Source organism: Macaca thibetana, chromosome 16 (genome assembly GCF_024542745.1).
Source record: "Macaca thibetana thibetana isolate TM-01 chromosome 16, ASM2454274v1, whole genome shotgun sequence".
NCBI lineage: Eukaryota > Metazoa > Chordata > Mammalia > Primates > Cercopithecidae > Macaca > Macaca thibetana.
The window spans coordinates 64,482,817-64,509,804 of NC_065593.1; the positions used below are offsets into that span (position 1 = coordinate 64,482,817).

A 26,988-nucleotide genomic window follows, 5' to 3' on the forward strand; every position below is an offset into this window, starting at 1 on the left:
TCCCGCCTTCTTCAAATCCCATGTTCTCCACAGCTGCAGCCCTTGGCAGCTCTGCTTCTAGTGCTGGGGGAAACTCCAGGCTGAGCCATTCACTTCCTGGGCCCCGTGCCCAGATCTTCGTGTCTGCAGACACACACCACCCAGGCCGTCCTCTCCCAGCACCGGGCTGGTCATGGCCGTGGGGCTCCATGGAAAGCAGTTCCCAGCGCCCGTGCAGGAAGTGGAGGGGCCATGCTGTGGGCAGGCATGGGTGAAGGTGCAGCCTCTCCCGAATCTACCTCATTCGCTCCTCTTTCACCCGGGGCTGGGTCGGCCTTGCTGGGTGAGGAGCTGTCGGCAGGGCAGGTGGCATCAGCGCCCACTGCCTGCTCCTCAGTGCAGAGCATGCTGTGGGTGCATCCGCCCCTGTAGCCGCAGAAGGGCCGTGGCTCTGAAGCAGCCCGCTGATGGGGATGGCAGAAGGGGCGGGCAGGCAGCCTGGTGAGGGCACAGCTGGTGCCTGGGGTGTTACCAGAGCACAGGGACACCCACAGGCAGAGAGGCAGAGGAGAAACCAGTTCCAGGCTGCGGGGAGGTCTCCAGAACATGACCTGCACCCTTCCCTCCACCTGCCTGGCCTGTAGAGTTGCTCCGACCTGGGAAGCCCTCCATTCTGCCTCCCTCTCCAGCCTTGGAAGGAGGCACCCACTGGGAGCCGGCGCTGGCCCTGGCGTGTGGGTCCTGGGCTCCTCCTCGCACCATCCTTCCCTGCCTCTGGTCTGGGATTTTGGAGTCTGTCTGGGCCCTGAATGCTGGGGCTTCCTGGCTCAGGGCTGCTGGTTCCCAAGGTCCAGGCTGCGGCGGGGGCCGCGAGGATGCAGCTGCCTGAATGTATTTTTTATGAAATTCCGTTAAAGCTCCTTCTCTTCATCTCTCCTGCCCACTGGTTTCTTTTGCTGCAGCTGAGCGTTCTCTTTATTCTCCGTTTTCGGTAACCACTTTGGCGGTTCTTTTAAAAGGAGGCGAAAACGCGGGCAGCGCCGGCAACGCTCCTCCCGGTCCCGCGGCAGGAGCGGCGGCAGTTCTTCCCCTCTTCTAGGTGCCCTCCTGTCACCCAGGGCAGACGCCGGGCGGTGGACCGGTCCGCGCCACTTCAGGGGCACTCGCAACAACCGACGGCCGCGAGTTGCCCACGGGGCCCCTTTCTCAGGGCTGCCCCTCTGACCTGAAACTCGCTTCGACCATGTCCTCCTTGGAGCGGGAGAGGGTTGTGGCTGGCCCGGGTCCTGCAGCCCCTGCCTTCTCTACCTGGGTGAGGGGAACGGGGAAAGTGGTGCGACCAGGGCAGATGCTGTTCCTTCTCCCACCGGGTCCCCACCACGCCCTCTGCAGGCTCCTCCCACGCCGCGCAGCCCAGCGGCGTCTCCCGGCCCCGTGCACCTGAGCTCCGGGGAGGGCCGGGTGCGGGGCCACGCGCAAGATCGAGGATCCGGCAGGTCCGGCGTGGGCCCGGACAGGGCCGAGGCGCACCGGGTGAAGAGGTGACGAGCCGAGCGAGTTCCGCCTGCGGCTGAGTGGCAGCGTAGCAGGATGCCACGCGGGCGAGGTGGCTTCCGGGGCGGCCTGGAGGCCAGGGCAGTGCCCCGGGGGCTCGGCAGGTGGCGCCGGCGAGCCGGCCCTTCCCCAGCGCTGCGCGAGGAGATGAGCTCACGGCGGCCCCCGCAGCGCCGGACGCTGGTTGCGCGCTCCCAGCGGCCGAGCGGCCCCGGGCACGCGCGCGCGCGCCGCCGGCCCGACAGGTGGGTCCCGGCGCCCACGCCGCCTCTCCCGCCCGCGGGATCCTGCGCCGTGGGCTACGCAGTCCGCCCTGTGCTGCTGGAAGGGGCGTTCTGGGCACGGGGGGAGCGGTCGAGGGCTGGAGACCCTAAAGGCGCCTCCTATGGCCAGAGGGGAGCCTCCGGCGGGAGCCACCTCTCGGGGGCGCATCATCCTGCCCCCCACTGTAAGAGGAAAGCTCCATAATGGAGCTTAGGAATTAGGAGTCTCGAGTGAGTAAGGCCGGGTTACAGCCACTCGGGAGCCGGTCCCACCAGTCTGTCCCGGGGAGAAGCTGGCCCGGGTCTAGGGGGCGGACAGGGCGCCTGCGTTCCTACCTACGCAGGCCGGCCCCATCCGGGGGATGCAGCGGCGGGTGTTTAGACCGAAGGACTAGGCAAAAGCCAGAAAGGGAGGGTTGGGGAGAGGGCCTTGGAGCCCTGCTGGGGACAGAGTCGCACCGCTTGGAGTTCCCAGCCTGGCTTTCACCCGGCATCTTGCTGGGCCAGCAGCGTCAGGCCGGTTTATTTAAGCAACCGTAACGTCCGCCCGCACACACCCTGCCCCAGTCCACTCCTCCCTCCCGCTGGGACTGGAGGGTGGGCGCTTTCCTGCTTCAGCTTCTCGCTCTTGTGTAATCCCACAAGCAAGGGGTTTCTAAACTGAGCAGCAGGTGCCTGGCTGATGCCCAGTCCCCGCCAGAAGCCAAGCCTGGTGGGCCGTCAGCCAACCACCGCACGCCACGGACCGCCCTGGAGCCCCTGTCCGAGCGCCGTCAGCCCCGCCCAGGGTCTGCAGGACGGAACCCGCCCTGCGCTCCACACCTGAGGCCGCTCCCTTCGCCTCTTCTCTTCCCCAGGTGCTGTCCTTAGTCCCAGCCCAGTCAAGAGATACTGGGGCTGGCTAGTCATGGGGGAGCCCAGTAGAGAGGAGTATAAAATCCAGTCCTTTGATGCAGAGACCCAGCAGCTGCTGAAGACAGCACTCAAAGGTGAGCACGGGACCCCTTCCTGAGCTGGGGTCAGGAGCCACAGAGAAGGGCTCCTGTAGGCAGCACCAGAGGCTGAGCCTGGTGAATGCCTCCACCCCTCCCCTCATTCTCTGACGATAGGAATCGGCAACGTAATTCTTGAACTGGAGACAAGCTACATTGAGGCCATTATTTTGGAGTATGAATCAGTCACCTCTCAGACTGTAAAGACTTTTTAAAAAGTTTAACCATAGGGCTAGGCGCAGTGGCTCATGCCTGTAGTTCCAGCACTTTGGAAAGCCAAGGTGGGCAGATTGCTTGAGTCCAGGAGTTCAAGACCAGTCCGGGAAACATGGTGTAAACCCCATCTCTACAAAATAAAAAAAAATTGGGCCGGGCGCGGTGGCTCAAGCCTGTAATCCCAGCACTTTGGGAGGCCGAGATGGGCGGATCACGAGGTCAGGAGATCGAGACCATCCTGGCTAACACTGTGAAACCCCGTCTCTACTTAAAAAAAAAAATACAAAAAACTAGCCGGGCGGCCGGGCGCGGTGGCTCAAGCCTGTAATCCCAGCACTTTGGGAGGCCGAGACGGGCGGATCACAAGGTCAGGAGATCGAGACCATCCTGGCTAACATGGTGAAACCCCGTCTCTACTAAAAATACAAAAAACTAGCCGGGCGAGGTGGCGGGCGCCTGTAGTCCCAGCTACTTGGGAGGCTGAGGCAGGAGAATGGCGTAAACACGGGAGGCGGAGCTTGCAGTGAGCTGAGATCCGGCCACTGCACTCCAGCCTGGGCGACAGAGCGAGACTCTGTCTCAAAAAAAAAAAAAAAAAAACTAGCCGGGCGAGGTGGCGGGCGCCTGTAGTCCCAGCTGCTCGGGAGGCTGAGGCAGGAGAATGGCGTAAACCCGGGAGGCGGAGCTTGCAGTGAGCTGAGATCCGGCCACTGCGCTCCAGCCTGGGGGACAGAGCGAGACTCCGTCTCAAAAATAAAAAATAAAAAATAAAAAAAATAAAAAAAAATTGAAAAATTAGCCGGTCATGGTGGCACGCACCTGTGGTCCCAGCTACTTAAAATGCTGAGGTGGGAGGATTGATTGAGCCTGGGGGGGTGAGGGTGCCATGAGCCATGATCCTGCCACTACATTCCAGCCTGGCTAACAGAGCAAGACCCTGTCTCAAGAACAACAACAAAAGGTTTAATCATAAAAAAAAGAACACAGCTCCTGCCCTTGAAGCGCTTACATTTGAATTGCTCGTTTCTGTGCTGCCATAGCCCCGTCTCTTGAATGCACAGCTGCGTGCTTTGAGACAGGTGGAGAATATTCCGTCTGCCAGAGGAGCTATAGTAATTGCCCTCGCCTGATGCCTTCCCGCTGTAACACGCAGGACAGAAGTTTGTCTTCAACTAATAATTAGCAGCACCCATCATGTGCCAAGCTGAGCCTGCTGGGAGGCCCTGTGTCTTATAAAAACACTATTTCTGGCCGGGCGCGGTGGCTCAAGCCTGTAATCCCAGCACTCTGGGAGGCTGAGGCAGGAGAATGGCATAAACCCAGGAGGCGGAACTTGCAGTGAGCCGAGATCCGGCCACTGCGCTCCAGCCTGGGCAACAGAGGGAGACTCCGTCTCAAAAAAAAAAAAAAAAAAAAAACTTGTGAAACTGCTGTTGGAGGCATGTCCTGGTTAGTATTCCTTCCTCAACCTAGTGCCAGGAAAAGATGTGTTTCCTGAGAAACTACATTCTTACTTTGATTGGTTCCTACCAGCCACATAACCCCTCCCCATTTTCTCTGACTGGGCAACAGTCAGCAGACAGACAGGCTAAAGCTGTTTGTATGGTTACTGTCCTCTGTATGGTTTCTTTTCTTTTTTTTTTTTTTTTGAGACGGTTTCTCTCTTGTTGCCCAGGCTGGAGTGCAATGGCACAATCTCGGCTCACTGCAACCTTCGCCTCCTAGGTTCAAGCAATTTTCCTGCCTCAGCCTCCCAAGTAGCTGGGGTTACAGGTGCCCACCACCATGCCCAGCTAATTTTTTTGTATTTTTGTAGAGACGGGGTTTCACCATGTTGGCCAGGCTGGTCTTGACCTCCTGACCTCAGGTGATCCACCCACCTCGGCCTCCCAAACTGCTGGGATTACAGGCGTGAGCCACCACACCGGGCCCTTTGTATTATTTCTTTTTTCTTTTTCTTTTTCTTTTTTTTGAGACGGAGTCTTGCTTTGTCGCCCAGGCTGGAGTGCAATGGCATGATCTCGGCTCACTACAATCTCTGCCTCCCGAGTTCAAGCGATTCTCTTGCCCCAGCCTCCCAAATAGCTGGGATGACATGAGATGATGCACAAGCTGCCACACGTGGCTAATTTTTGTATTTTTAGTAGAGATGGGGTTTCACTATGTTAGCCAGGCTGGTCTCAAACTCCTGACCCCAGGTGATCCACCCACCTTGGTCTCCCAAAGTGTTGGGATTACAGGCGTGAGCCATTGAGCTCGGCCATGATTTCTTTTTTTTTTTTCTTTTTTTTTTTTTTTTGAGACGGAGTCTTGCTCTGTCGCCCAGGCTGGAGTGCAGTGGCCGGATCTCAGCTCACTGCAAGCTCCGCCTCCCGGGTTCATGCCATTCTCCTGCCTCAGCCTCCCGAGTAGCTGGGACTACAGGCGCCCGCCACCTCGCCCAGCTAGTTTTTTGTATTTTTTAGTAGAGATGGGGTTTCACCATGTTAGCCAGGATGGTCTTGATCTCCTGCCCTCGTGATCCACCCGTCTCGGCCTCCCAAAGTGCTGGGATTACAGGCGTGAACCACCGTGCCCGGCCTTTTTTTTTTTTTTAATTATACTTTAAGTTCAAGGGTACATGTGCATAACGTGCAGGTTTGTTACATATGTATACTTGTGCCATGTTGGTGTGCTGCACCCATCAACTCGTCAGCACCCATCAACTCGTCATTTACATCAGGTATAACTCCCAATGCAATCCCTCCCCCATTGGCCATGATTTCTTGTAAGTACCATGCGCTGATTGCACCACTGGAGTCACTGTCCTCTGTATGATTTCTGATCTCTTTCACTTCAAGCATATGAGAGTGCTCTACTCTAAATATCTCAAGTTCTTAGAAGCAGGTGGAGGCAAATGTGATAAAGCAGCAGCTCTAGGCTCCCCTCATATCTCTACCCCTAGATCCGGGTGCTGTGGACTTGGAGAAAGTGGCCAATGTCATTGTGGACCATTCTCTGCAGGACTGTGTGTTCAGCAAGGAAGCAGGACGCATGTGCTACGCCATCATTCAGGTTGGGGGTCGGGAGAGTAAAGGAAGCTGCTTTGAGGAAAGTGCTTCAGGAGTGGGCAGAGGCCTGGCCTGCAGGACAGAGATGCACAGGGTCTAGCTCAAAGACATAAAGAGGCATAGGATGGGTGGGGTTGCAGGGGCACCGCCCCCCACCCTTCACCTTCCTCTCCCTGGCTCACAGGCAGAGAGTAAACAAGCAGGCCAGAGTGTCTTCCGGCGTGGACTCCTCAACCGGCTGCAGCAGGAGTACCAGGCTCGGGAGCAGCTGCGAGCACGCTCCCTGCAGGGCTGGGTCTGCTATGTCACCTTTATCTGCAACATCTTTGACTACCTGAGGGTGAGGCCCCGGCAGCCACCCTGGGAGGCGACATGGCCTGTCACCCGAGGCCCAGGTTGGACTGTTTCCCTCGGCCACTAAGCCTGGTGCTCTGACCCCTCCTCTCCCTCACAGGTGAACAACATGCCCATGATGGCCCTGGTGAACCCTGTCTATGACTGCCTCTTCCGGCTGGCCCAGCCAGACAGTTTGAGCAAGGAGGAGGAGGTGGGTGGCCCCAGCCCCGGTACAAGCACAGAAGGCTGCGGGATGGACAGTCTGGCTCAGCCGAGTGTCAGCTCACTGCTCATGGAGGCCTTTTAGGACGGTGTCACTTCTGGGGCAGGAGTGTGGGGGTGTTTAAGGCCTGTCAGAATTACAGGACAAGCTGCCAGGTCTGGAATTTATCCAATACAGACAGCAGCCAAAACCTACTGGCTCAGCAGCTTCCTTCTCAGTCAGAAGGCCAACCTCTGATGGCAGCTGTGCGAGCCATGGCTAGCTGTGGGTACAGATGGCCCCAAAGCCAAACCAGGGTCAGGCAGTGTGAGGGAGGCAGGAGAGCGGGATGAAGGAGTGGTTTGGAGACAGGCTTGAGTGGAGCCTGGCCAGACGAGGGACCTCAGGAAGTCCTGGAACTCATTTCTTTCTGTGTAAGATGTGGAAGTCTGCTAGGAGCCACTGAAAATGCTTGAGTAAGAGAATGATACCATCAGCACAGCACAGCTGGCTCCTGCAAAACTCTACTAACACTGCAGAGCTGTAAAACCAGTCAAATTCAGACCATTAGTGATAGCTCTGCTTCAATGGTGAAGAAGTACCCACTGGATGGTGAGGAGGGAGCAAGGGAATGAGTGTAAAGGCAAGGCACAGCACCTGGCACTTGGCAAATGCTGTGTGACAGGCTGACCCTGCCCCAGTTCACTCGTGTTACCCCCCGCCCCCCGCCGTCCCCTGCAGGTGGACTGTTTGGTGCTACAGCTGCACCGGGTCGGGGAGCAGCTGGAGAAAATGAATGGGCAGCGCATGGATGAGCTCTTTGTGCTGATCCGGGATGGCTTCCTGCTCCCAACTGGCCTCAGCTCCCTGGCCCAGCTGCTGCTGCTGGAGATCATTGAGTTCCGGGCGGCTGGCTGGAAGACGACGCCAGCTGCTCACAAGTATTATTACAGCGAAGTCTCCGACTAGGCCTCCAGATCAGGGCTTCCTTGCCAGCACTGGCCTTTCTTCTACACACCTCTGAAACTGGCAGTGGAGTCTCTGCCTCACCCAAAGACTTTTCCCTTCCAGACTTTGAGTGTCTTCCCTTCTAGACTTTCCCATCTCCTGGTGAGATGTTTCCCACTTATGCCATGGTCCTGCCCTGAGCCCCTCTCCCCACCACCTTCCCACCAGGGCCAGGCAGAGAAGAGCAACTCCTAAGAGCCACTGCACTGTGTAACCATTAGTGCAACTACTACCTTGGTGCCTCAGTTTACCCATCTGTAAAATGGGTAAGCATAGCCATTGGGATGCTTTGGGATGTCAACGGGCGGAGGCAGAGCACAAGTCATACCAGAAACTGCTTTTTATACATTTTGTACAAGGACAACTCTGGAAGCAAGCCTATTTCCTCCAGCCAGTTTCAATGAATGCTGCACCACATGCTACACCAGTTCAGCGTGAGAAGTTTCTAATAAATCTTTTCTAATACTAAAACTGCTTCCTTTTATATCCAATGGTCCACCCCAAGCTAAGGGAAGAGAAGACGGCCCTGAGTTTCCTGGAGGAAATTCCCAAGTCAATGTGCTCCCTCTTTATAAGGAAATGGGGGCAGAGAGAGCAAGTTCCAGCCTCAAAGAAAGAAGGATTCGTGGATAGTGAACATGCTGCTCCCTCTTTCTCATGAGGCCTGCCCACCCTTACAAAGGAACCACATCCCTAACCCACAGGGAGCTTTCAGCCTGGCAGTGGCTCACACTGTTTGCTGCGGCAGAGGGCCCTGGGCTCCTCCTGGAGACTCTACCACCAGCGGTAGTGGGCCAGGGCACGGTTGGCCTCTGCCATCTTGTGCATTTCATGCTTCCTCTTGATCACAGGGCCCCGGTTATGGAAAGCCTCCAGCAGCTCGTGTGACAGCTTCTCCGGCATCAGTGTCCGCCGGTGCTTGTTCTCCCGGCACTCCGTGATCATCCACTTCATGGCTAGGAAGCGGCGGCGCTGGTCGGGTAGGGGTACAGGGACCTGGGGAGACAGGACATAGGCAAGTTGGTCCAAGAGTCTGCCAGGGTTTGGGGCCTCCTGCCTAATTCTAAGGAGTAGCCACACGTTCCCTCTGGACCAGCCCTGGTCAGGCCTGGTGAGAAGGGCCTGTCTTGTCTTCTTTGAGCTTCCCTCACCTTCAGGTGACCCCAGTGCAGCAGACATAAGAGGCGTTCATTCAGCAAACACTCATTAAGCACTGGCCTCTCCAGGCACAGTGGCTCACACCTGTAATCCCAGCACTTTGGGAGGCCGAGGCAGGAGGATTGCTTGAGCCCAGGAGTTCAAGACCAGGCTGGTCTAACAAGACCTTGTCTCCATATATCGAAAAGAAAAATAAGGCCAGGCGTGGTGGTGCACGCCTGTAATTCCAGCACTTTGGGAGGCCGAGGCAGGCGGATTACCTGAGGTCAGAAGTTCGAGACCAGTCTGGCCAACGTGGTGAAACCTCGTCTCTACTAAAAATGCAAAAGTTAGCTGGGCGCAGTGGCAGGCGCCTGTAATCCCAGCTACTTGGGAGGCTGAGGTAGAATTGCTTGAACCCAGGAGACAGAGGTTGCAGTGAGCCAAGATTGCACCACTGCACTCCAGCCTGGGTAACAGAGCAAGACTTCGTCTCAAAGAAAAAAAAAAAAAGAAAAAGAAGAAAAGCATTGGCCATTTTCCCTCCTAAATGGTAGTCCTACCAAGTTGTTATAAGAACCAAACAGGAAAAGCCCTATTAGCTGGGGTGACTTATCTGCCTCAGACCATAGGTACCTAAAAACAAGACCCCTTCAGTCTTCAGACACAGCAAAACCCTCTACTAAAATACAAACATACTCTACTAAAAGTACAAAAAAATTAGCTTGGCATGGTGGCGGCCACCTGTAATCCCAGCTACTCGGGGTCGGTGGTGGAGGGTGGGGTGCAGGGGCTGAGACAGGAGAATCTCCTGAACCTGGCATGCGGAGGCTGCAGTGAGCCAAGAGCCGAGATTACGCCACTGCACTCCAGTCTGGGCAAGAGTGAAACTCCATCTCAAAAAAAAAAAAAGTTAAAAGAAAAACAAAAAAACAAAACCCCCTGTCCAAAAATAATTTGCTAGGCCTTCACTATGTGTCAGTACCATGCCAGACACAAGAGTGCAGACAATAATGAAAAAGTCCCTACCCCATGGAGTTGATACTGAAAAAGGAGAACACAAGAAAACTCAGGACAATACAATATAATTAAATGCTATGAAAGAGGTACCTAGTAATGCTCAGCAAACACGGATGAAGCATCAGTTATGGGTCAAGCACTATGGCAAACACTGGCATACGAAGATAGGATATGAATAGTCCCTCACCATGAGAATTTTACAGGTTAGGACACACAGGATGCTTGACAGAAGAAGGTAAAGGGAGGTGGGCTCCCAGATGTTATTTAGGTACTTTTTGCTCTCTTCCATCTTCTGCCTATAATTTTTCTGCTATAGGACTCAGATGAGTGGACCATGACAGTCTCAATCTTTTCTTTTTTTTTTTGAGACGGAGTATTGCTCTGTCACCAGGCTGCAGTGCAATGGCGTGATCTCGGCTCACCGCAACCTCCACCTCCTGGGTTCAAGCGATTCTCTAGCTTCAGCCTCCCAAGTAGCTGGGATTACAGACATGCGCCACCACACCTGGCTAATTTTGTATTTTTAGTAGAAACAGGGTTTCTCCATGTTGGTCTCCAACTCCCAACCTCAGGTAATCCACCGGCCTTGACCTCCCAAAGTGCTGGGATTATAGCTATGAGTCACCATGCCCAGCTGCTTTTTTTTTTTTTTTTTCTGAGACAAGCTTTAGGGCGCAATCACAACTCACTGCAGCCTTAACCTACTGGACTCAAGTGATCCTCCTACCTCAGCCTCCTGAGTAGTTGGGAGCACAGGTGCACACCACCACAGCTGGCTAATTTTTTTTTTTTTTGTAGAGCTGGGGTCTCCCTATGTTGCCCTGCTGGTCTCTAACTCCTGAGCTCAAGCTATCCTGCATTAGGCTCCCAAAGTGCTGATATTACAGGTGCAATCCCACTGCACCAGCTAGAAAGCTATCTTGACCCAACTCCCAAGTACCACCTATCTTGTTTCACATGTGAGGGATCCTGCTTTCTTGCCCTGGCCATTCATTCACCTGGTAGAAACGGCCTCCCTTGAGGATGGGTACCAGCCCAATCACAGGCTCACAGTTTTTCAGTGCTTGGTGGAAGATGGTGTAGGGGTTGCGTTCGATGGTTGCCTGTTCCTCTGCAGAAGCGGAATGGTACTTCTCAAACTGCTTCCTTTTCACAGCTTCCAGAGTCTGCAAAAGAATACAGTGGAAGAGGCTGCCCCAGGCTCCCTAAAGGGTTTACCCAGCCAAGCTAGTACCTTGCCCTTTACTCCCATCCTCCGGTTCTGCTATGGCAATGCAGCTCCTCTCACAGCACATCCAAAACAAAGTTTTTAAGTGCCTCCCCCTTTGCTAGACTAGGACAAAAAGAGTGGACTGAGATTTGTGGCATGGAGGGGGGGGTGAGTGAGGTGGGGAATGGCAGTTGTTTTATTTTACCTTTTTTTGTAATTGTGTGTTTATTTCCGAAACACCAAGGAATGGCAGTTGTTGACTCCTACAGGGCTTCATTAAAGCCCGTACACATGCAGAGAAATTAATCTTAATAATAGGTATATGAATCCATTTCCTCTTAAGCTACACTGAAAGTACCAAGTACAAGGCTACGGGGTGGGGGGCAAAAGAAAGATGACTGAGGAGGGAGGTGCTGTTTACCTGAGTCACGAGGGATCTGGCCAGTACTTTGTTTCCTCCTTTCATCATCATGTTGGTGAATTTACTTCAAAGAGAAAAGCAACATGTTCAGCTCTCCAAGGCTGTATCACGGAATCCTCACAAGAGACCCTCCCTGGGATAGTCCCAGTCCATGTAACAAATGTTTGTTTCCATCTAACCTGATGACTGGGTCTTCAAACACAGAACTTGTTTTCCCTGCTGGAGCAGCTTTGATGAGCTGAGTCTTCTTGAGCTCCCGATCATACTTCTCCTCCTCAGTTAGCTCCTCCACAGGCTTACGATAATATTCCTTGTCAATCAAGGGATCCTTGAATTCAGGACTATAGCGGCTCCACCTCACCTGAGTTAACCTAGGAGGGGGAAGAGGAGGAGACAGGCAAAAGCTGACTCCACAAGCGAGTAGGTTTGACTTAACAATAGGCATGGCTGCCAACGTGCCGACTAAGGAGAGCGGCGCGGAGACTGCGAGCTAAAGCTGAGCCACAACAATTCAGGCCCTTGTCCCAAGAAGTAGGACATCCCTCAAGCAGGCGGGTCAAGTCTCCTCCTGGTCAAGTGCTAACGGTAAGGATGGGCTTGGCGCCTACACATCCTTCCCAATTCACAGGCGATCCCAGCTCTGAGCTCTTTAGCTGAACCGCACTTTCAGCTCCGCGTTAGACCCTAGATCAGCCAGACCCCTTAGGCGAGAGGTAGTCACTAAACCTTCAGATTGGTCCAGGGTCACGCAGCTAACTTAGAAGCTTGAATCCAGATACTCCGGCCCCCAGGGCAATGCTCTCTCCAGGGCCCCACGAGGCCTGCCTGTGGCCCCCTTCCTTCCTCGCAGGTCCCTTCGTGTAGAACCAAGCGGCGCCCCCCGCTGCCCACCGCCCTCTCACCCTGGAAGCTGCAAGACAGCCCGCCGCACGCCCAACGCCAGGCCCGACCATCCTCGGGCAACCTTCACTGCGGGGGCAGCCATCTTGGCTGGTCACGAGGACCCCACAAGGACTGCCCTCGGCGCGCCTGAGCGAATGACGCGAAACGGGTGACAAAGACTCCTCAGGGTCCTAAATCTGCGTTTCTCTCCACTGATCTGGACGTTAGAGTTTCTCACTCTGGGGACCAAAGGGAAGAGCCAAAAGGAAACACTTGCCCTCCCAATATCTGTCGCACTCTGGCGCGGCCCTAGGTGACGGCACTCACTCCTCTCAGGCCCCCATGAAGGCCCCGCCCCGCCTCAGCTCGTGCAGACTCTCGCGAGTTTTGAGGCGGCGGGGCCGGCCCGGGCGGCTGCAATATGGCGGAGGCGGAAGGGGAGAGCCTGGAGTCCTGGCTGAGTGAGTAGCCGCGGCCGGTTCTGGCTGCCCTCGAGCCTCTGGGCTGCCCCTCTCTTTACCCCCACGTCCCCTCCTCGGGCTCCACGGCTTCACCTCTTAGGAGCCCACGCCCGGGCTCGCCCTCGCCGCGAGCAGCATGCTATCACGCCCCTTCCCTATCAGGGCGCCGGGGCCCCATCCCCGCCCCCGCTTCCCTAGCTGCGGCTCGTCCTCTTGCTCTGGCGCGCGGCGGCGTGAACTCGGGGTCCCGTCGGGCACCGCAGGCTCGGGGGAAAGCGACAGCCACGATCTTAGGGCTGACATGCTTCGGCGCTTTGGGGAGATTGTGGTGGGGTCGCCGCCCGGCGGTGACTCCAGGAACCTAGCGCCCCCTGACTAAGGGAAAAGCTTCGGATTGGGGCTGAATCTCCGGTAGTGGTGGGTGCTGCCGACTGCGTTCAGTCGCCTAGCAGCTTCAGAATTGCGACCATGTGTTGAAGAAGTGACGGCTTCGCTCAGGCAGAATGCTTGAAGTGAGAATAATATTCCAAAGAGAGCGACGATAGAGAGCAGAGAGCTCTACCTTTTTCTTGCAGTGACCACAGAAGCATGGTGAAATCGGTATCGAGGACTCCCCCACCCCGCACACATACATATACCCCTTTGAACATCCTAACGAGTCAGTGTTGACAGCCTATTCTAAGGCCGAGGAGCACAGTCTGAAGCTGTAGTTATAGAGGCGTATTGCTGTCATTGCACTGTGAATTACAGTGCTACGAAGGAAATGTGTGTTAATCTGGTTAGCAGGTAGTACTCGGCCTGAGGGTTAATAAGTGAACTTTTCTATAGGCTAGACCTGGAAGCCTCCTTGAAGTGGAGAGAAAAATTGGACTGGTAATGGGATAGGCGAGATACCTAGTACTGCCTCGTTCTGAGGTCTTTTATTTAGTACTTCCAGGATCTTGGAGGTGATAGCTATTTCCTTAAATTGTCTGATTTTTCCTAGTAAGAAACCCCCTTCAGGAGGTTGAGCTTCAGTTTAAAGGGGAGCATATCCCAAAAGAGAAAAAAAGTAAGATTACGTTTGCCAAATCTACAGTTGCAGGCAGGTCATAAGGCTTCTTTATATATGGAACTGTTCTCCAAGGAGCTCAAAGTACTTTACAGATATTCATTAAGTTCGTTTATCAAGTATCCTAGCAAAGCAGGTACTACTGCCATAATTTCACAAAAAGAGGACATCCTGACTCCAATCAAACCACTTGCCTAGAAATACCTAACTTGCTATAACCACAGTGGAATTAGTTTGCTTTGAAGATATTAATATGGGTATTGAATAATTTAAATGACCTAAGCTGAGTTTAATAGGCTACATTTTGTTTTTGTTACTTGGTTTTGAGACAGAGTCTCGCACTGTTGTCTAGGCTGGAGTGCAGGGGCGCGATCATAGCTCACTGTAGCCTTGAACCCCTGTGCTCAAATAAGTCTCCTGCCTCAGCCTCCCAAGTAGCTGGGGCTATAGGCACACACCACCACGCTTGGCTAATTCTTTTGATTTTTAGTAGAGATGAGGTCTTGCTATGTTGCCCAGGCTGGTCTCAAACTCCTGAGTTCAAGTGATCCTCCCACCTTTCCCTTCCAAAGTTCTGGGATTACGCACGTGAGCCACGTGAGCCACTGCACCCAGCCTAGAGTCACATTATGAAGTGAGAGGGACACTTGGTCGGGGGGGGGGGGGAGTCACATGCTATCTGTAGAGACACAAGCTTCACGGTTGTTAGGACTTAATGATGTGAACTGTACCAGTTGAGCAAACCAGCATTTGGGATTCAGCATCATCTCACTCAGGGTCCTTGTCACCCCACGTTTGCCTGAATGGTTGCAGAAGCCTCTGCTTGGCCCAGAGACTCAGGTCTCTCCCGTCCTCACCTCTCCTCAGTCCATTCTGCTCCCAGAAGCGTGCTTGTGTTGAATCAAGTCATTCCACTGTTGCTTGTAATCTGGCCTTGGTTGTTCCAGGCCTTTTTCTCTGTGGCTTCCACGTTTTTCTCCTCTGCTCAGTCTGATGTTCTTAGCTTACCAATACACGTTGCTCTCCTTACGTGGAAGCCCTGCTCCCCTTTCCTCAACTAAATGCTTGAAAAACCATCTCAGATTCTCTTTTCTCACAAACTATCTCTTGATGACTTCAGTCTTCTTTCAAGTCCCACCGCGATCAGTCAAGCGATGTTTAATGAGTACCTGCTATGTGGGGTGTTATAGGAGTTGGGAAGTTTAAGAAGATTTTGCGGCCAGGCACGGTGGCTCATGCCTGTAATCCTAGCACTTTGGGAGGCCGAGGCGGGCGGATCACGAGGTCAGGAGATCGAGACCATCCTGGCTAACACGGTGAAACCCCGTCTCTATTAAATGTACAAAAAATTAGCCGGATGTGGTGGCGGGCGCCTGTAGTCCCAGCTACTGGGGAGGCTGAGGCAGAATAATGGCATGAACCCGGGAGGTGGAGCTTGCAGTGAGCCAAGATCACGCCACTGCACTCCAGCCTGGGTTACAGAGCGAGATTCCGTCTTAAAGAAAAAAAAAAAGATTTTGCCTGTGGTTGGATGGAGGTTGATGCTGGAGTGGATAAAGAACTCTTAAAAGATAAAGATACAAGGCAGTGCTAAAACGCAGGCTTTCTCTTTAGGGAACTGGGGATGGGGGAACAGATGATTCAGTGAGGATACTGCATTTGAGCTAGCCATTGAAGAATGGGAAAATTTGGCGCAAAAAACAAAAAACAAACAAACAAACACATTAGATGGTGATGTAGAGAGAGCAAACCTGTTTGGGGCACACAGTAACAGAGGGGTTTGGAAATGAGGGAAGATAAGGCTGGGAAGTGAAGACCAAATTCTACCAAGTCTCCAATTTCCAGCCCAAGAAGTTTATTTTATTTATTTATTTATTTATTTATTTGAGACAGAGTCGCTCTGTCACCCAGGCTGGAGTGCAGTGGCACAGTCTCAGTTCACTGCAACTTCTGTTGCTTGGGTTCAAGCGATCCTCCAGCCTCAGCCTCCCAAGTAGTGGGACTTGGGAGGTGCCAAGTGGGACTACTGGTATGTGCCGCTACAACTGGCTAATTTTTGTATTTTTAGTAGACATCGGGTTTCACCATGTTGGCCAGGCTGGTGTCGAACTCCTGACCTCAAGTGAGCCACCTGCCTCAGCGCCCTCCAAAGTGTTGGGATTATAGACATGAGCCACCGCGCCCGGCCCCGCCAAAGAAGTTTAAATTTCTGCAGTTATCAGGCCCTCATTCTTTCTGTACTAGATGAAATCGGTGTTTTGGTGTCTTTTTTTTTTTTTTGAGACGGAGTCTTGCTCTGTCGCCCAGGCTGGAGTTCAGTGGCGCAATCTCGGCTCGCTGCAAGCTCCGCCTCGGGTTCATGCCATTCTCCTGCCTCAGCCTCCCAAGTAGCTGGGACTACAGGCACCCGCCACCACGCCCGGCTAATTTTTTTGTATTTTTAGTAGAGACGGGGTTTCACCGTGTTAGCCAGGCTGGTCTCAATCTCCTGACCTCGTGATCCGCCCATCTCGGCCTCCCAAAGTGCTGGGGGATTACAGGCGTGAGCCACCGCACCTGGCCTGGTGTCTTAAGAGGCTTGATTTCATATAAGGACTTTACATAGGATTAGGATGGATTAGAATGGAAGTTCTAGAAGCAGGTGAGAAGGAGTGGAAGATAGGGATAAGGAAGGAAGGGATTTAAAAAGACATTGAGAAGGAAAGGACCACAGGACTGAGAGGAATGGATGAGGAGGGAGGGAAGAAGGAGTCAAAAAAGAGATGGGGGCCTAGGGGACTTTTGGAAGGTGGTACTATTTATAGGAATAGTGACTTAATAGGCCACATACAGTGGCTCATTCCTGTGGTCCCAGCTACTCAGGAGGCTGAGGTGGGAGGATTGCTTGAGCCCAGGAGTTGGAGGCTGCAGTGAGCCATGATTGCCTACTGCAGCCTGGGGCAATAGAGTGAGACCCCTATCTCTAAAAAAAGAATGAGCACACTCCTGTGGGTGGTCCCAGCTACTTGGGAGGTTGAGGTGGGAGGATCATTTGAGCCTGGGAGGCAGAGACTGCAGTGAGCCGTGATGGAGCCACTGCACTCCAACCTGGGTGACAGAATGAGACCCCATCTCAAACAACAAAAAAAAAAACGAAAGAGGCCAGGCACTGGGACTCATAACTGTAATCCCAGCACCTTGGGAGTTCGAGGCAGGCGGATTGCCTGAGCCTAGGAGTTCAAGACCAGCCTGAGCAACATGGCAAAATTCTGTCTCTACCGAAAGTACACAAAATTAGCTGGGCATGATGTGAGTACCTGTGGTCCCAGCTAGGCTGAGATAGGAGAATCATCTGAGCCTGGGAAGTTGAGGCTACAGTGAGCCATGATCACACCACTGCACTCTTGCCTGAGTGACAGAGTGAGACCCTGTCTCAAAAAAAAAGAAAAAAGAAAAAGAAATAGGGAAGTCAGGAAAGAGAAGTGATGCTTTTTTTTTTTTTTTTTTTTTTTTTTTTTTGAGACGGAGTCTCACTCTAGTCACCCGGGCTGGAGTGCAGTGGCACAATCTCAGCTCATTGCAACCTCTGCCACCTGGGTTAAAGTGATTCTCCTGCCTCAGCCTCCCAAGTAGCTGGATTACAGGTGCCTGCCTCTTCGCCTGGCTAATTTTTGTAGTTTTAGTAGAGACAGGGTTTCACCGTCTTAGCCAGGCTGGTCTTGAACTCCTGACCTCGTGATCCACTCACCTCAGCCTCTCAAAATGCTGGGATTGCAGGTGTGAGCCCGGGCCATACATTTGTTTTTAGACTCATTTCTGTACCACATTAGCCCAATTATGTACTGTCTTGTGTTTTGAACTGATTTTTTTTTTTCATGTATTGAACCCGGAGAGCACAGCCTCCTCGAGGGTAAAATCTGTGTCTCGAACTGTTTCTGCAGTCCCTCCGGGGTCTGGCATGCTGACATGCTGTTTACTTCGTTGTCTGTGGGTGCTTAACAAAGACTTGGTGATTGACTAAGTTTGTGTTTCCATTCAGGACCCTACCATTGAAGATTGACCTTTACTCCCTTTCCAGCCCATGTTCTTGTGTCTGCTTGTTTATAAGTCATTTGTTACATTGATTTTTCTTTTTGGAGATGGAGCCTCACTCTATGGCCCAGGCTGGAGTGCAATGGCCTGATCTCAGCTCACTGCCACCTCCACCTCCTGGGTTCAAGCGGTTCTCCTGCCTTAGCCTCCCAAGTAGCTGGGATCACAGGCGCACGGAACCATGCCCAGCTAATTTTGTCTTTTTAGTAGAAATGGCGTTTCACCATATTGGTCAGACTGGTCCCGAACTGCTAACCTCACTCAGGTGATCCACCTGCCTCGGCCTCCCAAAATGGTGGGATTACAGGCATGAGCCACCATGCCCAGCCCATATATATATATATGTATATGTATATGTATATGTATATGTATATTTTTATTTTTATTTCTATTTTTTGGAGATGGAGTCTTACTCTGTTGCCCAGGCTGGAGTGCAGTGGCACAATCATGGCTCACTGCAACCTCTGCCTCCTGGGTTCAAGCAATTCTCCAGCCTCAGCCTTCAAGTAGCTGAGATTACAGGTGTGTGCTACCGTGCCCGGCTAATTTTAGTATTTTTAATAGAGACAGGATTTCACCATGTTGTATAGGCTGGTCTCGAACTCCTGACCTCAAATGATCTACCTGCCTTGGTCTCCCAAAGTGCAGGGATTACAGGCATGAGCCACCACATCCAGCCTGCTATGTAGATATTGTTTTCTCTGGAATGTCTGAGCCATGCTGGAATGGGGTACCCAATGCTGCTGTTTCCATCGCCACATAACGTTTTAAATCCCACGAGAGTCTAGGCTAGCAATGGAGTGAAGCTGAAAAAATGAAAGCAGGAAATCCAGAGACACAGAAACAGATGAGGCTTTCAACAGAGGCCCGAAAATAGACAGAAATCATGAGTCAGAGCGGAGCCCAGAGGGGCGGTTCGGGAAGGCAAGGTCTGTAGGGGAAGCTCGGGTGTCACCTCTGTGCCAGGTGAAGGAAATGTTGAGTGGGTGGAAGGCTGTGTGCATCTGCTGGGGAGGCAGTAGGCAGATGGAGAGATCAAGTCACCCAGAATTATCCCCAGAGGTTCCTTCCCATTCCTGTGGGCGGGTGAGCTCTGCTTTCTGAGCTGCCCAGAGAGCTGGAGGAGATAGATATGGAACTGACCGTTGCAGAAACCGGGGCTTTTTGTGCCCCTGAGTAGGCAAAGAGCTCCCTGTGGATCTGCCGTAAAAAGGTCTATCAAGGTGGAAGAAAGTGAGATTCTAGAGAAATTAATACGAGTGAAAAGTGGGCAGGAGTGTTCTTGGAAGTAGAAATGCTGTTGGAACACTAATAGGCTTGGGAAGAAGATATTTTGTGGTGAATACCCATTGCTTCGGGAGTGGGGGGATCCACATTTTACTCTGTACTTGGAAGATGCTTTTCCCCGTGCAAAAAGTGGGAGTGGGCCAATTTTTCTTCTATCACAAGGTGTATGACGGTTCCCAAAATAATAGCACCGGGGGATGGGGACGGCTCCTCAGACCATTTAATTTTTGTACCCTGCAGCCTTTTGGTGTTATGGAGAACTTTAAGCACCCGATAGGAATTAGTAACAGAGCCACACTAATGCTAACACCTGAGAAGGTTTCAGACAATTGGTGGGAGAGACTCGGCATTTGGAATGTGAGAGCTGGTAGGCTACCGTACAGTAATGCAGGATTGCCAGACATTTCTTTCCAGATGGCCACCCTTGATTACATTCAACTCCCCTCCTTTCAAGCTCGAGATTTTGAAGGACCTACTGATTCTCTTTCAAGATTGAAGACAGACACCTTCTTTTCTTCTAAATAGAAACCTAGGCAGGGTGCGGTGGCTCACGCCTGTAATCCCAGCACTTTGGGAGGCTGGGGCTGGTCTTGACCTCCTTACCTGAGGTCAGGAGGTCTAGACCAGCCTGGCCAACATGGCGAAAACCCATCTCTACTAAAAATACAAAAAGTAGCCAGGCGTAGTGGCGCATGCCTATAATCCCAGCTACTCAGGAGGCTGAGGCAGGAGAATAGCTCGAACCCAGGAAGCGGAGGTGGCAGTGAGCCCAGATCGCGCCACTGCACTCCAGCCTGGGTGATACAGTGAGACTCAATCTCAAAAAATAAATAAATAAATATGAATCTAAACCATCAGAATCTTCCCCTCGCAGCCATTGCAGCCAGAACAGAAACACTGCCGGGGAGGCCGAGCCCGGACCTGGGAAGCAGGGTGCTACACTGGCTGCCATGGGCCTTCCCTCTGCTTGGCAGCTGTCTCTACTCAGATCCTTGCAGCCCTGTTCCCAGTGAAGGAGCTGGAGTCTCTGTTAGGATTTGCTCATCCAGCTGGTGATTTTTTTTTTTTTAGACGGAATTTTCACTCTTGTTGCCCAGGCTGGAGTGCAGTGGCGCAGTCTCTGCTCAAGGCAACCTCCGCCTCCTGGGTTCAAGTGATTCTCCTGCCTCTGCCTCCTGAGTAGCTGGGACTATAGGCAGGCGCCACCACGCCCAGTTCATTTTGTATTTTTAGTAGTGACAGGGTTTCTCCATGTTGGTCAGGCTGGTCTTGAACTCCTGACCTCAGGTGATCTGCCTGCCTCGTTCTCCCAAAATGTTGGGATTACAGGCGTGAGCCACTGCACCCAGCCCAGCTGGTGATTTTTAAAGTTAACAAAACACAATTATGAGAAATGAGAATTTAGAAACTTCTGACAAAGAGGGGCTTGTCGGGAGGGGCTCTGACGCCCTGCCTTGGGCCTTCATGGAGATCTGGGGAGGGAGCAGGAGTGTTTTGGGTTTGTTTGTTTGTTTGTTTTTTGAGACAGAGTCTCGCTCTATCACTCACGCTGGAGTGCAATGGCGCGATCTCGGCTCACAGCAGACTCCGCCCCCCAGGTTCACGCCATTCTCCTGCCTCAGCCTCCCTAGTAGCTGGGACTGCAGGCGCCCACCACTACACCCGGCTAATTTTTTTGTATTTTTAGTAGAGACGGGGTTTCACCGTATTCGCCAGGATGGTCTTGATCTCCTGACCTCATGATCCGCCTGCCTCGGCCTCCCAGAGTGCTGGGACTATAGGCGTGAGACACTGCACCCAGCTGGGAGCAGGAGTGTTTCAAAGGGTGTGTGTCTTCAGCCTTCCATTTGTCTTTGGAACCCAAAGCCCTAAATTTAGCAAACAGCTGGAGAGTGCTTTCTGAAGAGGGAGCCTCTGGATCTGAATCAGAGATGGGAACCCATGTAGCCACCGTCAGCAGGGCTCTTCAGTGTAATCACAGGTTTGGGAAGGTAACAGGGAGGAGAGCCCATACCAAATATTGGAACTTTGCATTTAGTGCCTAGATTTTAAATCCCAGTGGCCCTCTGAGAACTCTAGTACTTGTGTTTGTGCTTGACCATGGAAGGCCATTAGAGCCTGGGGGTGCTAGATACTCAAGCTGCAATCCCAGGGAGATTGCACAGTGACCGGGGCTTAGTAGGGGCTAAGTAAATGTTGTTGACTTGACAGTGATGAGCATTATGTGCAATTTCAAAAGTACTTAAAGCATTATGGAAGGCTAGGTCTGGAAAAACCTTTTGACAGGTATGTGGAAAATATTCGCCCGGCGCGGTGGCTCATGCCTGTAATCCCAGCACTTTGGGAGGCCAAGGCGGGCAGATCACCTGAGGTCGGGAGTTCGAGTCCAGCCTGACCAACATGGAGAAACCCCGTCTCTACTAAAAACACAAAATTAGTCGGGCATGGTGGTACGCACCTGTAGTCCCAGCTACTTGGGAGGCTAAGGCAGGAGAATCACTTGAACCCGGGAGGCAGAGGTTGCAGTGAGCTGAGATTGCGCCACTGTACTCCAGTCTGGGCGACAAGAGTGAGACTCTGTCAAAAAAAAAAAATTCATGGTTATAAATATGTATATTTTTTATCTAGTTCAATTTGATTTCAGTTTCCCCACAAACCCTTCCTGACCATCTCCACTTGCTTAACACTGAGCTCATTTGTATACAGCTGGAGTTCCCTTTATTATTATATTTATATTCCCTTTATTATTATATTTACATGTTTTATGTAGGCATTTATTTGGGAATATTTTAATTATTTGTGTTTGTCCTTTTGACCTTGATCCACTCTAAGCTTCACGGGACAGAATTTGTTTTCTCTTTTATTTGTGGCTTTCAAAATACTGATCAGAAAGCAGTATTTGTATTTGCTCTCCTACTGACCCTTTTTTTTTCCTTTCTCCTTGCTACTGACTCAACTGTTGAGGCTTCTGTATTATAGAGTAAAGTTGAAAGCAAACTCTTTAGTGCCTAAAACTTGCGAAGAAAACCTTCCATTGCATCCTCCTTGCTCTTCCTAACACTTGTCTTCTTCTTTGTTCTGTCCCAAGATAAAGCCACCAATCCTTCCAACCGCCAGGAGGACTGGGAATACATAATTGGCTTCTGCGATCAGATCAACAAGGAGCTCGAAGGGTGAGTCTCAGCACTGTGGGGGCAGCTGAGGGAGCAGACTGGGAAGGGGAACAATCATGGCCAAGGAGGGCCAGCCAGGTAGCCCCAGGCTTAGTGCACTGAAGTGTGTTCTGCTTGTCCCCCAGGCCACAGATCGCCGTCCGACTGCTGGCCCACAAGATCCAGTCCCCGCAGGAATGGGAGGCACTCCAGGCCCTGACAGTAGGTTCTTCACTCTCCAGAGATGGAAGCTGCAGCCCTTCACCTGCCCCCGCCATTGCTCATGCCCCCGCCATTCCTCATGCCCCCATAGTGGTTCTCAGGGCTCATCCCAAAAGCCAACAGAAAGTCCTTGATACAGACTAGATAGATCTAGAATCTGTTCAGCCAGCCGTTCCACAAATGTGTGTGCGTTGTGCCAGGCCCAGGGACAAAGTTTCTGTGACTCGGTGTCCCAGGTGCTTTCCACAAGCTCACCAACAGTTGTGCAGGGGGTGGGAGGGATGTTTACATCCTGTTATCTTTGAGAAAGATGACAGCGTATTTCTCCTCCCTCCACTGATCTCCTTAACTGCAGTTAGGTGACTGCAGTGCCATCCCTGCCAGCACAGCCACACGGTTAGTGTGTGAGGCAGAGGGCTAAGGAAATCAGCGCAGAGTCAAGGCCCTGAGCCTCCTGTGGGGCAGGAGAAGCCTTTGTGACGAGATGCTGACAGGGCTGTGTTGATAGTTCAGAGTTGGCCGGGGGAAGAAAAGAGAGGTGAGTCCATTCATTCTGTAGTTAAACATCATGCCGGTCACTAGCGAAGGTGTCGCACTGATGGCTGAGTCCCCTGGGGCAGATCTTGGTGTCTATTCAGACTGAGGGAATTTAAGGCATGGAATGGTGCCTGGCCCTCAGTGCCTCCACATGCTCCTAAACCAAAGAGCAGCCGAGATCTGAGGAATCCGGGGCTTTAGCCCTACTGCGTTCGGGTCCTGGAAAGAGAAAAGAAATATTATCTAGCTCACATGCTCCCCTCAGTCGTGTTTGCTGTAGAACGAATTTCTTAAAACAGTGATTCTCAGCAGGGCATGGTGGCTTGTACCTATAGTCCCAGCACTTTTTGGGGCCTAGGCCGGGAGGATTGCTTAAGGGAATTCAAGACCAGCCTAGGCAACATAGTGAGACCCTGTCTCTACAAAAAATAAAAAAATTAGCCAAGCATGGTGGCACACACCTGTGGTCCCAGCTTCTCGGGAGGTCCCAGCTTCTCGGGAGGCTGAGGTTGGAGGATGGCTTGGGCCTGGGAAGTTGAGGCTAAAGTACAGTGGTGATCATACCACTGCACTCTAGCCTAACATAGCGAGACTCTGTCTCAAAAAAAAACAAAAAACAAAACACAAACCAGTGAATCTCAACAGGGCCCTCCAGGGAACATTTAGCAATGTCTGGAAACATTTTTAGTTGTCACACGTCGGGGTAGGGGTCCTCCCGGCATCAAGTAGGCAGAGGCCAAGGATGCTGCTCAACACACTATAAAGTGCAGAGTGGCCCCCCGTGACAAAGAATGAGCAGCCCAAAGTATCATCCAGGCCTCATCTGAGAAACCCTGCTTTAAAATGCAGAAGCCAAGAAAGGGAGCATGGACAGTGCACCCCACCCCGCCTTAGAAACCACAGTGCCAGGGACCACAGGCAGCACAGGAAAGCCGAAGCGTAAGTTAGGGAGATCAGTGGAGGGAGGTAAAATACCCTGTCATCTTTCTCAAAGATAACAGGATTTAAACATCCCTCCCACCCCCTGCACAACTGTTGGTGAGCTTGTGGAAAGCACCCGGGACACCGAGTCAGAGAAACTTTGTCCCTGGACCTCACCTCCCTCATTGTAAAACACAAGGCCAGAATCTTTAAGGAAGGCACCTTCCAGGACTGGCATCCAGGCCTTCTTGGGGTCGGGTTCTCGGGGTTTCTTGCTTTAGTCCCTGCCCAGCTTTCCCAGCAGAGGTTTGCAGTTGGAGGGACGTGGTCTGTGGGCGATCCCATTGCTTAATTGCACTGTCCCCAGGCAGTGCACACCGCTTTTTGTGATGAGCTCCTTCCTGTGGGCGTGTTTATTCAGCACTCGCTGGGTGCCAGGGGTCTTGCCAGTGCCAGGTCCCAGCCCCGAGCGCACCCTCACTCAGCGCCTCTCCTCTGCGCGGCTACAGGTGCTGGAGGCGTGCATGAAGAACTGTGGGAGGAGATTTCATAACGAAGTGGGGAAGTTCCGCTTTTTGAATGAGTTAATCAAAGTCGTCTCTCCAAAGGTCAGTCAGCGGCGGATTCCTCGCTCTTAGGGACTTCTTTTGTGTTCATTTCCATCTCCCATCATACTGGCTTTCACTGCCCATCCAGCATCTCCAAGGAACTGAGATTATTCGTGTCTTGTCCTTAGAGAGCTAGGCCCTGGAGGTAACGGGATGACCAAACAGGCCACAGGGACTAGCAGCTTTTTCTGAAGCACCCACAACCCAAATCTGACAGGTGATGTGGCAGTGGCTGTGTGTTTGTCCAAGGTGAGAGCCCATGTAGTATGGGACTCTAGGCTCCTGGCACACGGCAGTTGTGGGTTTCGTGGGTTTTCTTGGCCTGTCTCTCGTGGATAAGGGGAGCTGGCCTCCGTCATTGCTCCGATGCTCAGCTGGCCATGTTCTGTTGCACGCTGGTGTGGCACAGCTCTGGGCCCCCACTTAAAGCAGAGGGAATACTTTTTCAGGCTAAAGACATTCTCATAAACACCCTCAAGATAAAATGCAGTTTGTTTCTGGCAACTTGTGTGTGAAAATGCAGTGATGACCTCCTGGCCCCCTGCCTATCCACAGACTGTATCCAGTGGACACAAGCACACCACAGGGAGGTCCTTCCCCTCCCCACGCTGTCTCACACACACTTGGACACCTGTGGGTTTTGAGTAGGACCATAGCTGCTGAGCAGCCATGCCATTGCTGTGAAGGGAACCTTACACTTTCTCTGCCTCAACACTGCAGTTACTAGGTCCTCTCCTGTTCTCTTGCCGTGTAGTACCTGGGGGACAGGGTGTCTGAGAAAGTGAAGACCAAGGTTATTGAGCTGCTATACAGCTGGACCATGGCCCTGCCAGAAGAAGCAAAGATCAAAGACGCCTACCACATGCTGAAGAGACAGGGTACGTGTCTGCCTGCCCACAGCCTCCAGGCAGCCCTCAAAGGCTGGCCCAGGCAAGGACAGAAGGGAAGGTTTGGGATCCCCAGAGTCCCTCCTGAAGCGAACAGCATTTGTCCCCAGGCAAGGCTGAGTCGGGTTGGATGGGATAAGGTGTAGCAGCCTGCCCTCCATCCCACTACCCTTTGCAGGTCTTGATCACAGGGACGTGGCCCTTGGTGTATGAGGAGGGGTGACAAGGTGACCACAGCCTGAGTGCACATGCTGCCATGTCCCCTTTCAGGCATAGTGCAGTCTGATCCACCAATTCCTGTGGACAGGACGCTGATCCCCTCTCCACCACCTCGTCCCAAAAACCCTGTTTTTGATGATGAGGAGAAGTCTAAGGTAAAGAGCACCCTGGGCCTGGGATTTTCTCAGATGAGAGAGGGTAGCACCAGGGGAATGTGGTTTGCACTGTGCTGCGGGGAGCTCTCTGGGGTCTCCCCGGGGTAGGGATGCTACCTCTTCCCTTCACCTCTGATTTTCTCCTCTCAGCTTTTAGCCAAGCTGCTGAAAAGCAAGAACCCAGATGACCTGCAAGAGGCCAACAAGCTCATCAAGTCCATGGTGAAGGAAGTGAGTGGGTCCTTCAGGCACAGGGTGGAGGAACCCATGACCACACAGCAGAAGCCTCTTTGCCCCTGGACACAGCCTGTTTTGTTCTCCCCTGCTGCCAGCTGCCCTACCTGTGCCCCGGAGGCTGAGAGTGGGAGGAGGAGCACAATAGCTTCCACAGGAGCATGGAAGAGAGGAGTGGGACGGGAGCAGGGATGTGAAAGCAGAAGTGTAGACTGGGCCCCAGGCACCCAACACTGGAAGGAGCTTCCATGCCTCTGCGCTTGTGTCGTGGGGTAAGGTATGACCTGGCGGAAGTGGAAAGACAGTCAAGTGAAGCTCTCTTTCTCCTGATCTTCTTAATTGGGGCAGGATGAGGCACGGATCCAGAAGGTGACCAAGCGTCTGCACACGTTAGAGGAAGTTAACAACAATGTGAGACTGCTCAATGAGATGCTGCTTCATTACAGCCAGGAGGACTCTTCGGACGGGGACAGAGAGCTGATGAAGGTGGGACCGTCGACGGCAAACGCTGCCTCCCGGGGCTACGCTGCCCTCCAGGAGCTCAGCCAGCATTTGCTGAGCACCTGCCTTGTCAGAGACACAGGCTGTGCACTTGGCAGCGTATTCATGACCTTACTCATCTGCACAGCAGCCACGTCAGTAGAGAGTGGCGTCCCCATTTGCTGCCTGGGATCAGCTGATTTGCCCAGGGTGTAAGGGCTGAATGGAAACCTGAGTCTGACTCCAGAGACCACGCCCTCGGTGCTCACCCCTGCTCTCTGCCTTTCCTTACTGCTTTGGGGACGTTGAGACAGAGAGGCTTCCTTGTGACCCTGATGCCCATGTGGTGCAGGCCATGGTTGGGTGGATATTTTGAGTTCTGAGGAGCATGCCAGCCTGGAAGGCAGGAGGGGGACTGACTTCCCCTCATCCA

At 52.7% G+C, this 26,988-nt stretch overlaps 4 protein-coding genes and 1 pseudogene across 10 annotated transcripts in view; 3 read left to right on the top strand and 2 right to left on the bottom strand.

Moving 5' to 3' along the window:
- GGA3 (golgi associated, gamma adaptin ear containing, ARF binding protein 3) overlaps positions 1–26,988 on the top strand; it is a 271,030-nt gene that overhangs the window by 233,404 nt on the left and 10,638 nt on the right. Inside the window, exons 2-9 of one of the 3 annotated variants that reach the window (XM_050764239.1) lie at positions 12,674–12,731; positions 22,229–22,313; positions 22,439–22,514; positions 24,482–24,580; positions 25,335–25,458; positions 25,738–25,841; positions 25,992–26,072; positions 26,424–26,561. In XM_050764239.1, coding sequence (XP_050620196.1) covers positions 12,692–12,731; positions 22,229–22,313; positions 22,439–22,514; positions 24,482–24,580; positions 25,335–25,458; positions 25,738–25,841; positions 25,992–26,072; positions 26,424–26,561 — 747 coding nt within the window. In that variant the 5' untranslated portion in view covers positions 12,674–12,691. Of the gene's footprint in view, positions 1–12,455; positions 12,732–22,228; positions 22,314–22,438; positions 22,515–24,481; positions 24,581–25,334; positions 25,459–25,737; positions 25,842–25,991; positions 26,073–26,423; positions 26,562–26,988 lie in introns of those variants that run through there. The other 2 variants (XR_007720311.1, XM_050764240.1) reach the window with 2 other exon arrangements.
- On the bottom strand, positions 45–877 carry LOC126938320 (uncharacterized; annotated as a pseudogene).
- MIF4GD (MIF4G domain containing) lies at positions 1,671–8,071 on the top strand. 3 transcript variants are annotated; one of them, XM_050764444.1, is made up of 7 exons: positions 1,671–1,778; positions 2,654–2,785; positions 4,045–4,164; positions 5,949–6,058; positions 6,239–6,394; positions 6,509–6,601; positions 7,334–8,071. In XM_050764444.1, exons 2-7 carry the CDS (start codon positions 2,704–2,706, stop codon positions 7,559–7,561), a joined length of 789 nt encoding a protein of 262 aa, XP_050620401.1. In that variant the 5' UTR covers positions 1,671–1,778; positions 2,654–2,703; the 3' UTR covers positions 7,562–8,071. The 3 variants fall into 3 exon arrangements, with proteins under 3 accessions (XP_050620401.1, XP_050620399.1, XP_050620400.1); XM_050764442.1 differs by lacking the exon at positions 4,045–4,164; XM_050764443.1 differs by lacking the exon at positions 4,045–4,164 and having other exon boundaries at positions 1,688–2,027.
- The window catches only part of JPT1 (Jupiter microtubule associated homolog 1), a 135,996-nt gene continuing 115,192 nt past the window's right edge, over positions 6,185–26,988 (top strand). Inside the window, exon 1 of one of the 3 annotated variants that reach the window (XM_050764504.1) lies at positions 6,185–6,188. The gene's annotated coding sequence lies outside the window, so the exon portion shown is untranslated. Of the gene's footprint in view, positions 6,189–11,131; positions 11,137–26,988 lie in introns of those variants that run through there. The other 2 variants (XM_050764503.1, XM_050764501.1) reach the window with 2 other exon arrangements.
- The window catches only part of MRPS7 (mitochondrial ribosomal protein S7), a 172,036-nt gene continuing 152,970 nt past the window's right edge, over positions 7,923–26,988 (bottom strand). Inside the window, exons 2-6 of the mRNA XM_050764436.1 lie at positions 12,291–12,395; positions 11,568–11,759; positions 11,389–11,452; positions 10,756–10,923; positions 7,923–8,596 (exon numbers count right to left, since the gene is read on the bottom strand). Of these exons, the coding sequence (XP_050620393.1) occupies positions 8,375–8,596; positions 10,756–10,923; positions 11,389–11,452; positions 11,568–11,759; positions 12,291–12,373 (729 nt within the window). The 5' untranslated portion in view covers positions 12,374–12,395 and the 3' untranslated portion in view covers positions 7,923–8,374. The remainder of the gene's footprint in view (positions 8,597–10,755; positions 10,924–11,388; positions 11,453–11,567; positions 11,760–12,290; positions 12,396–26,988) is intronic.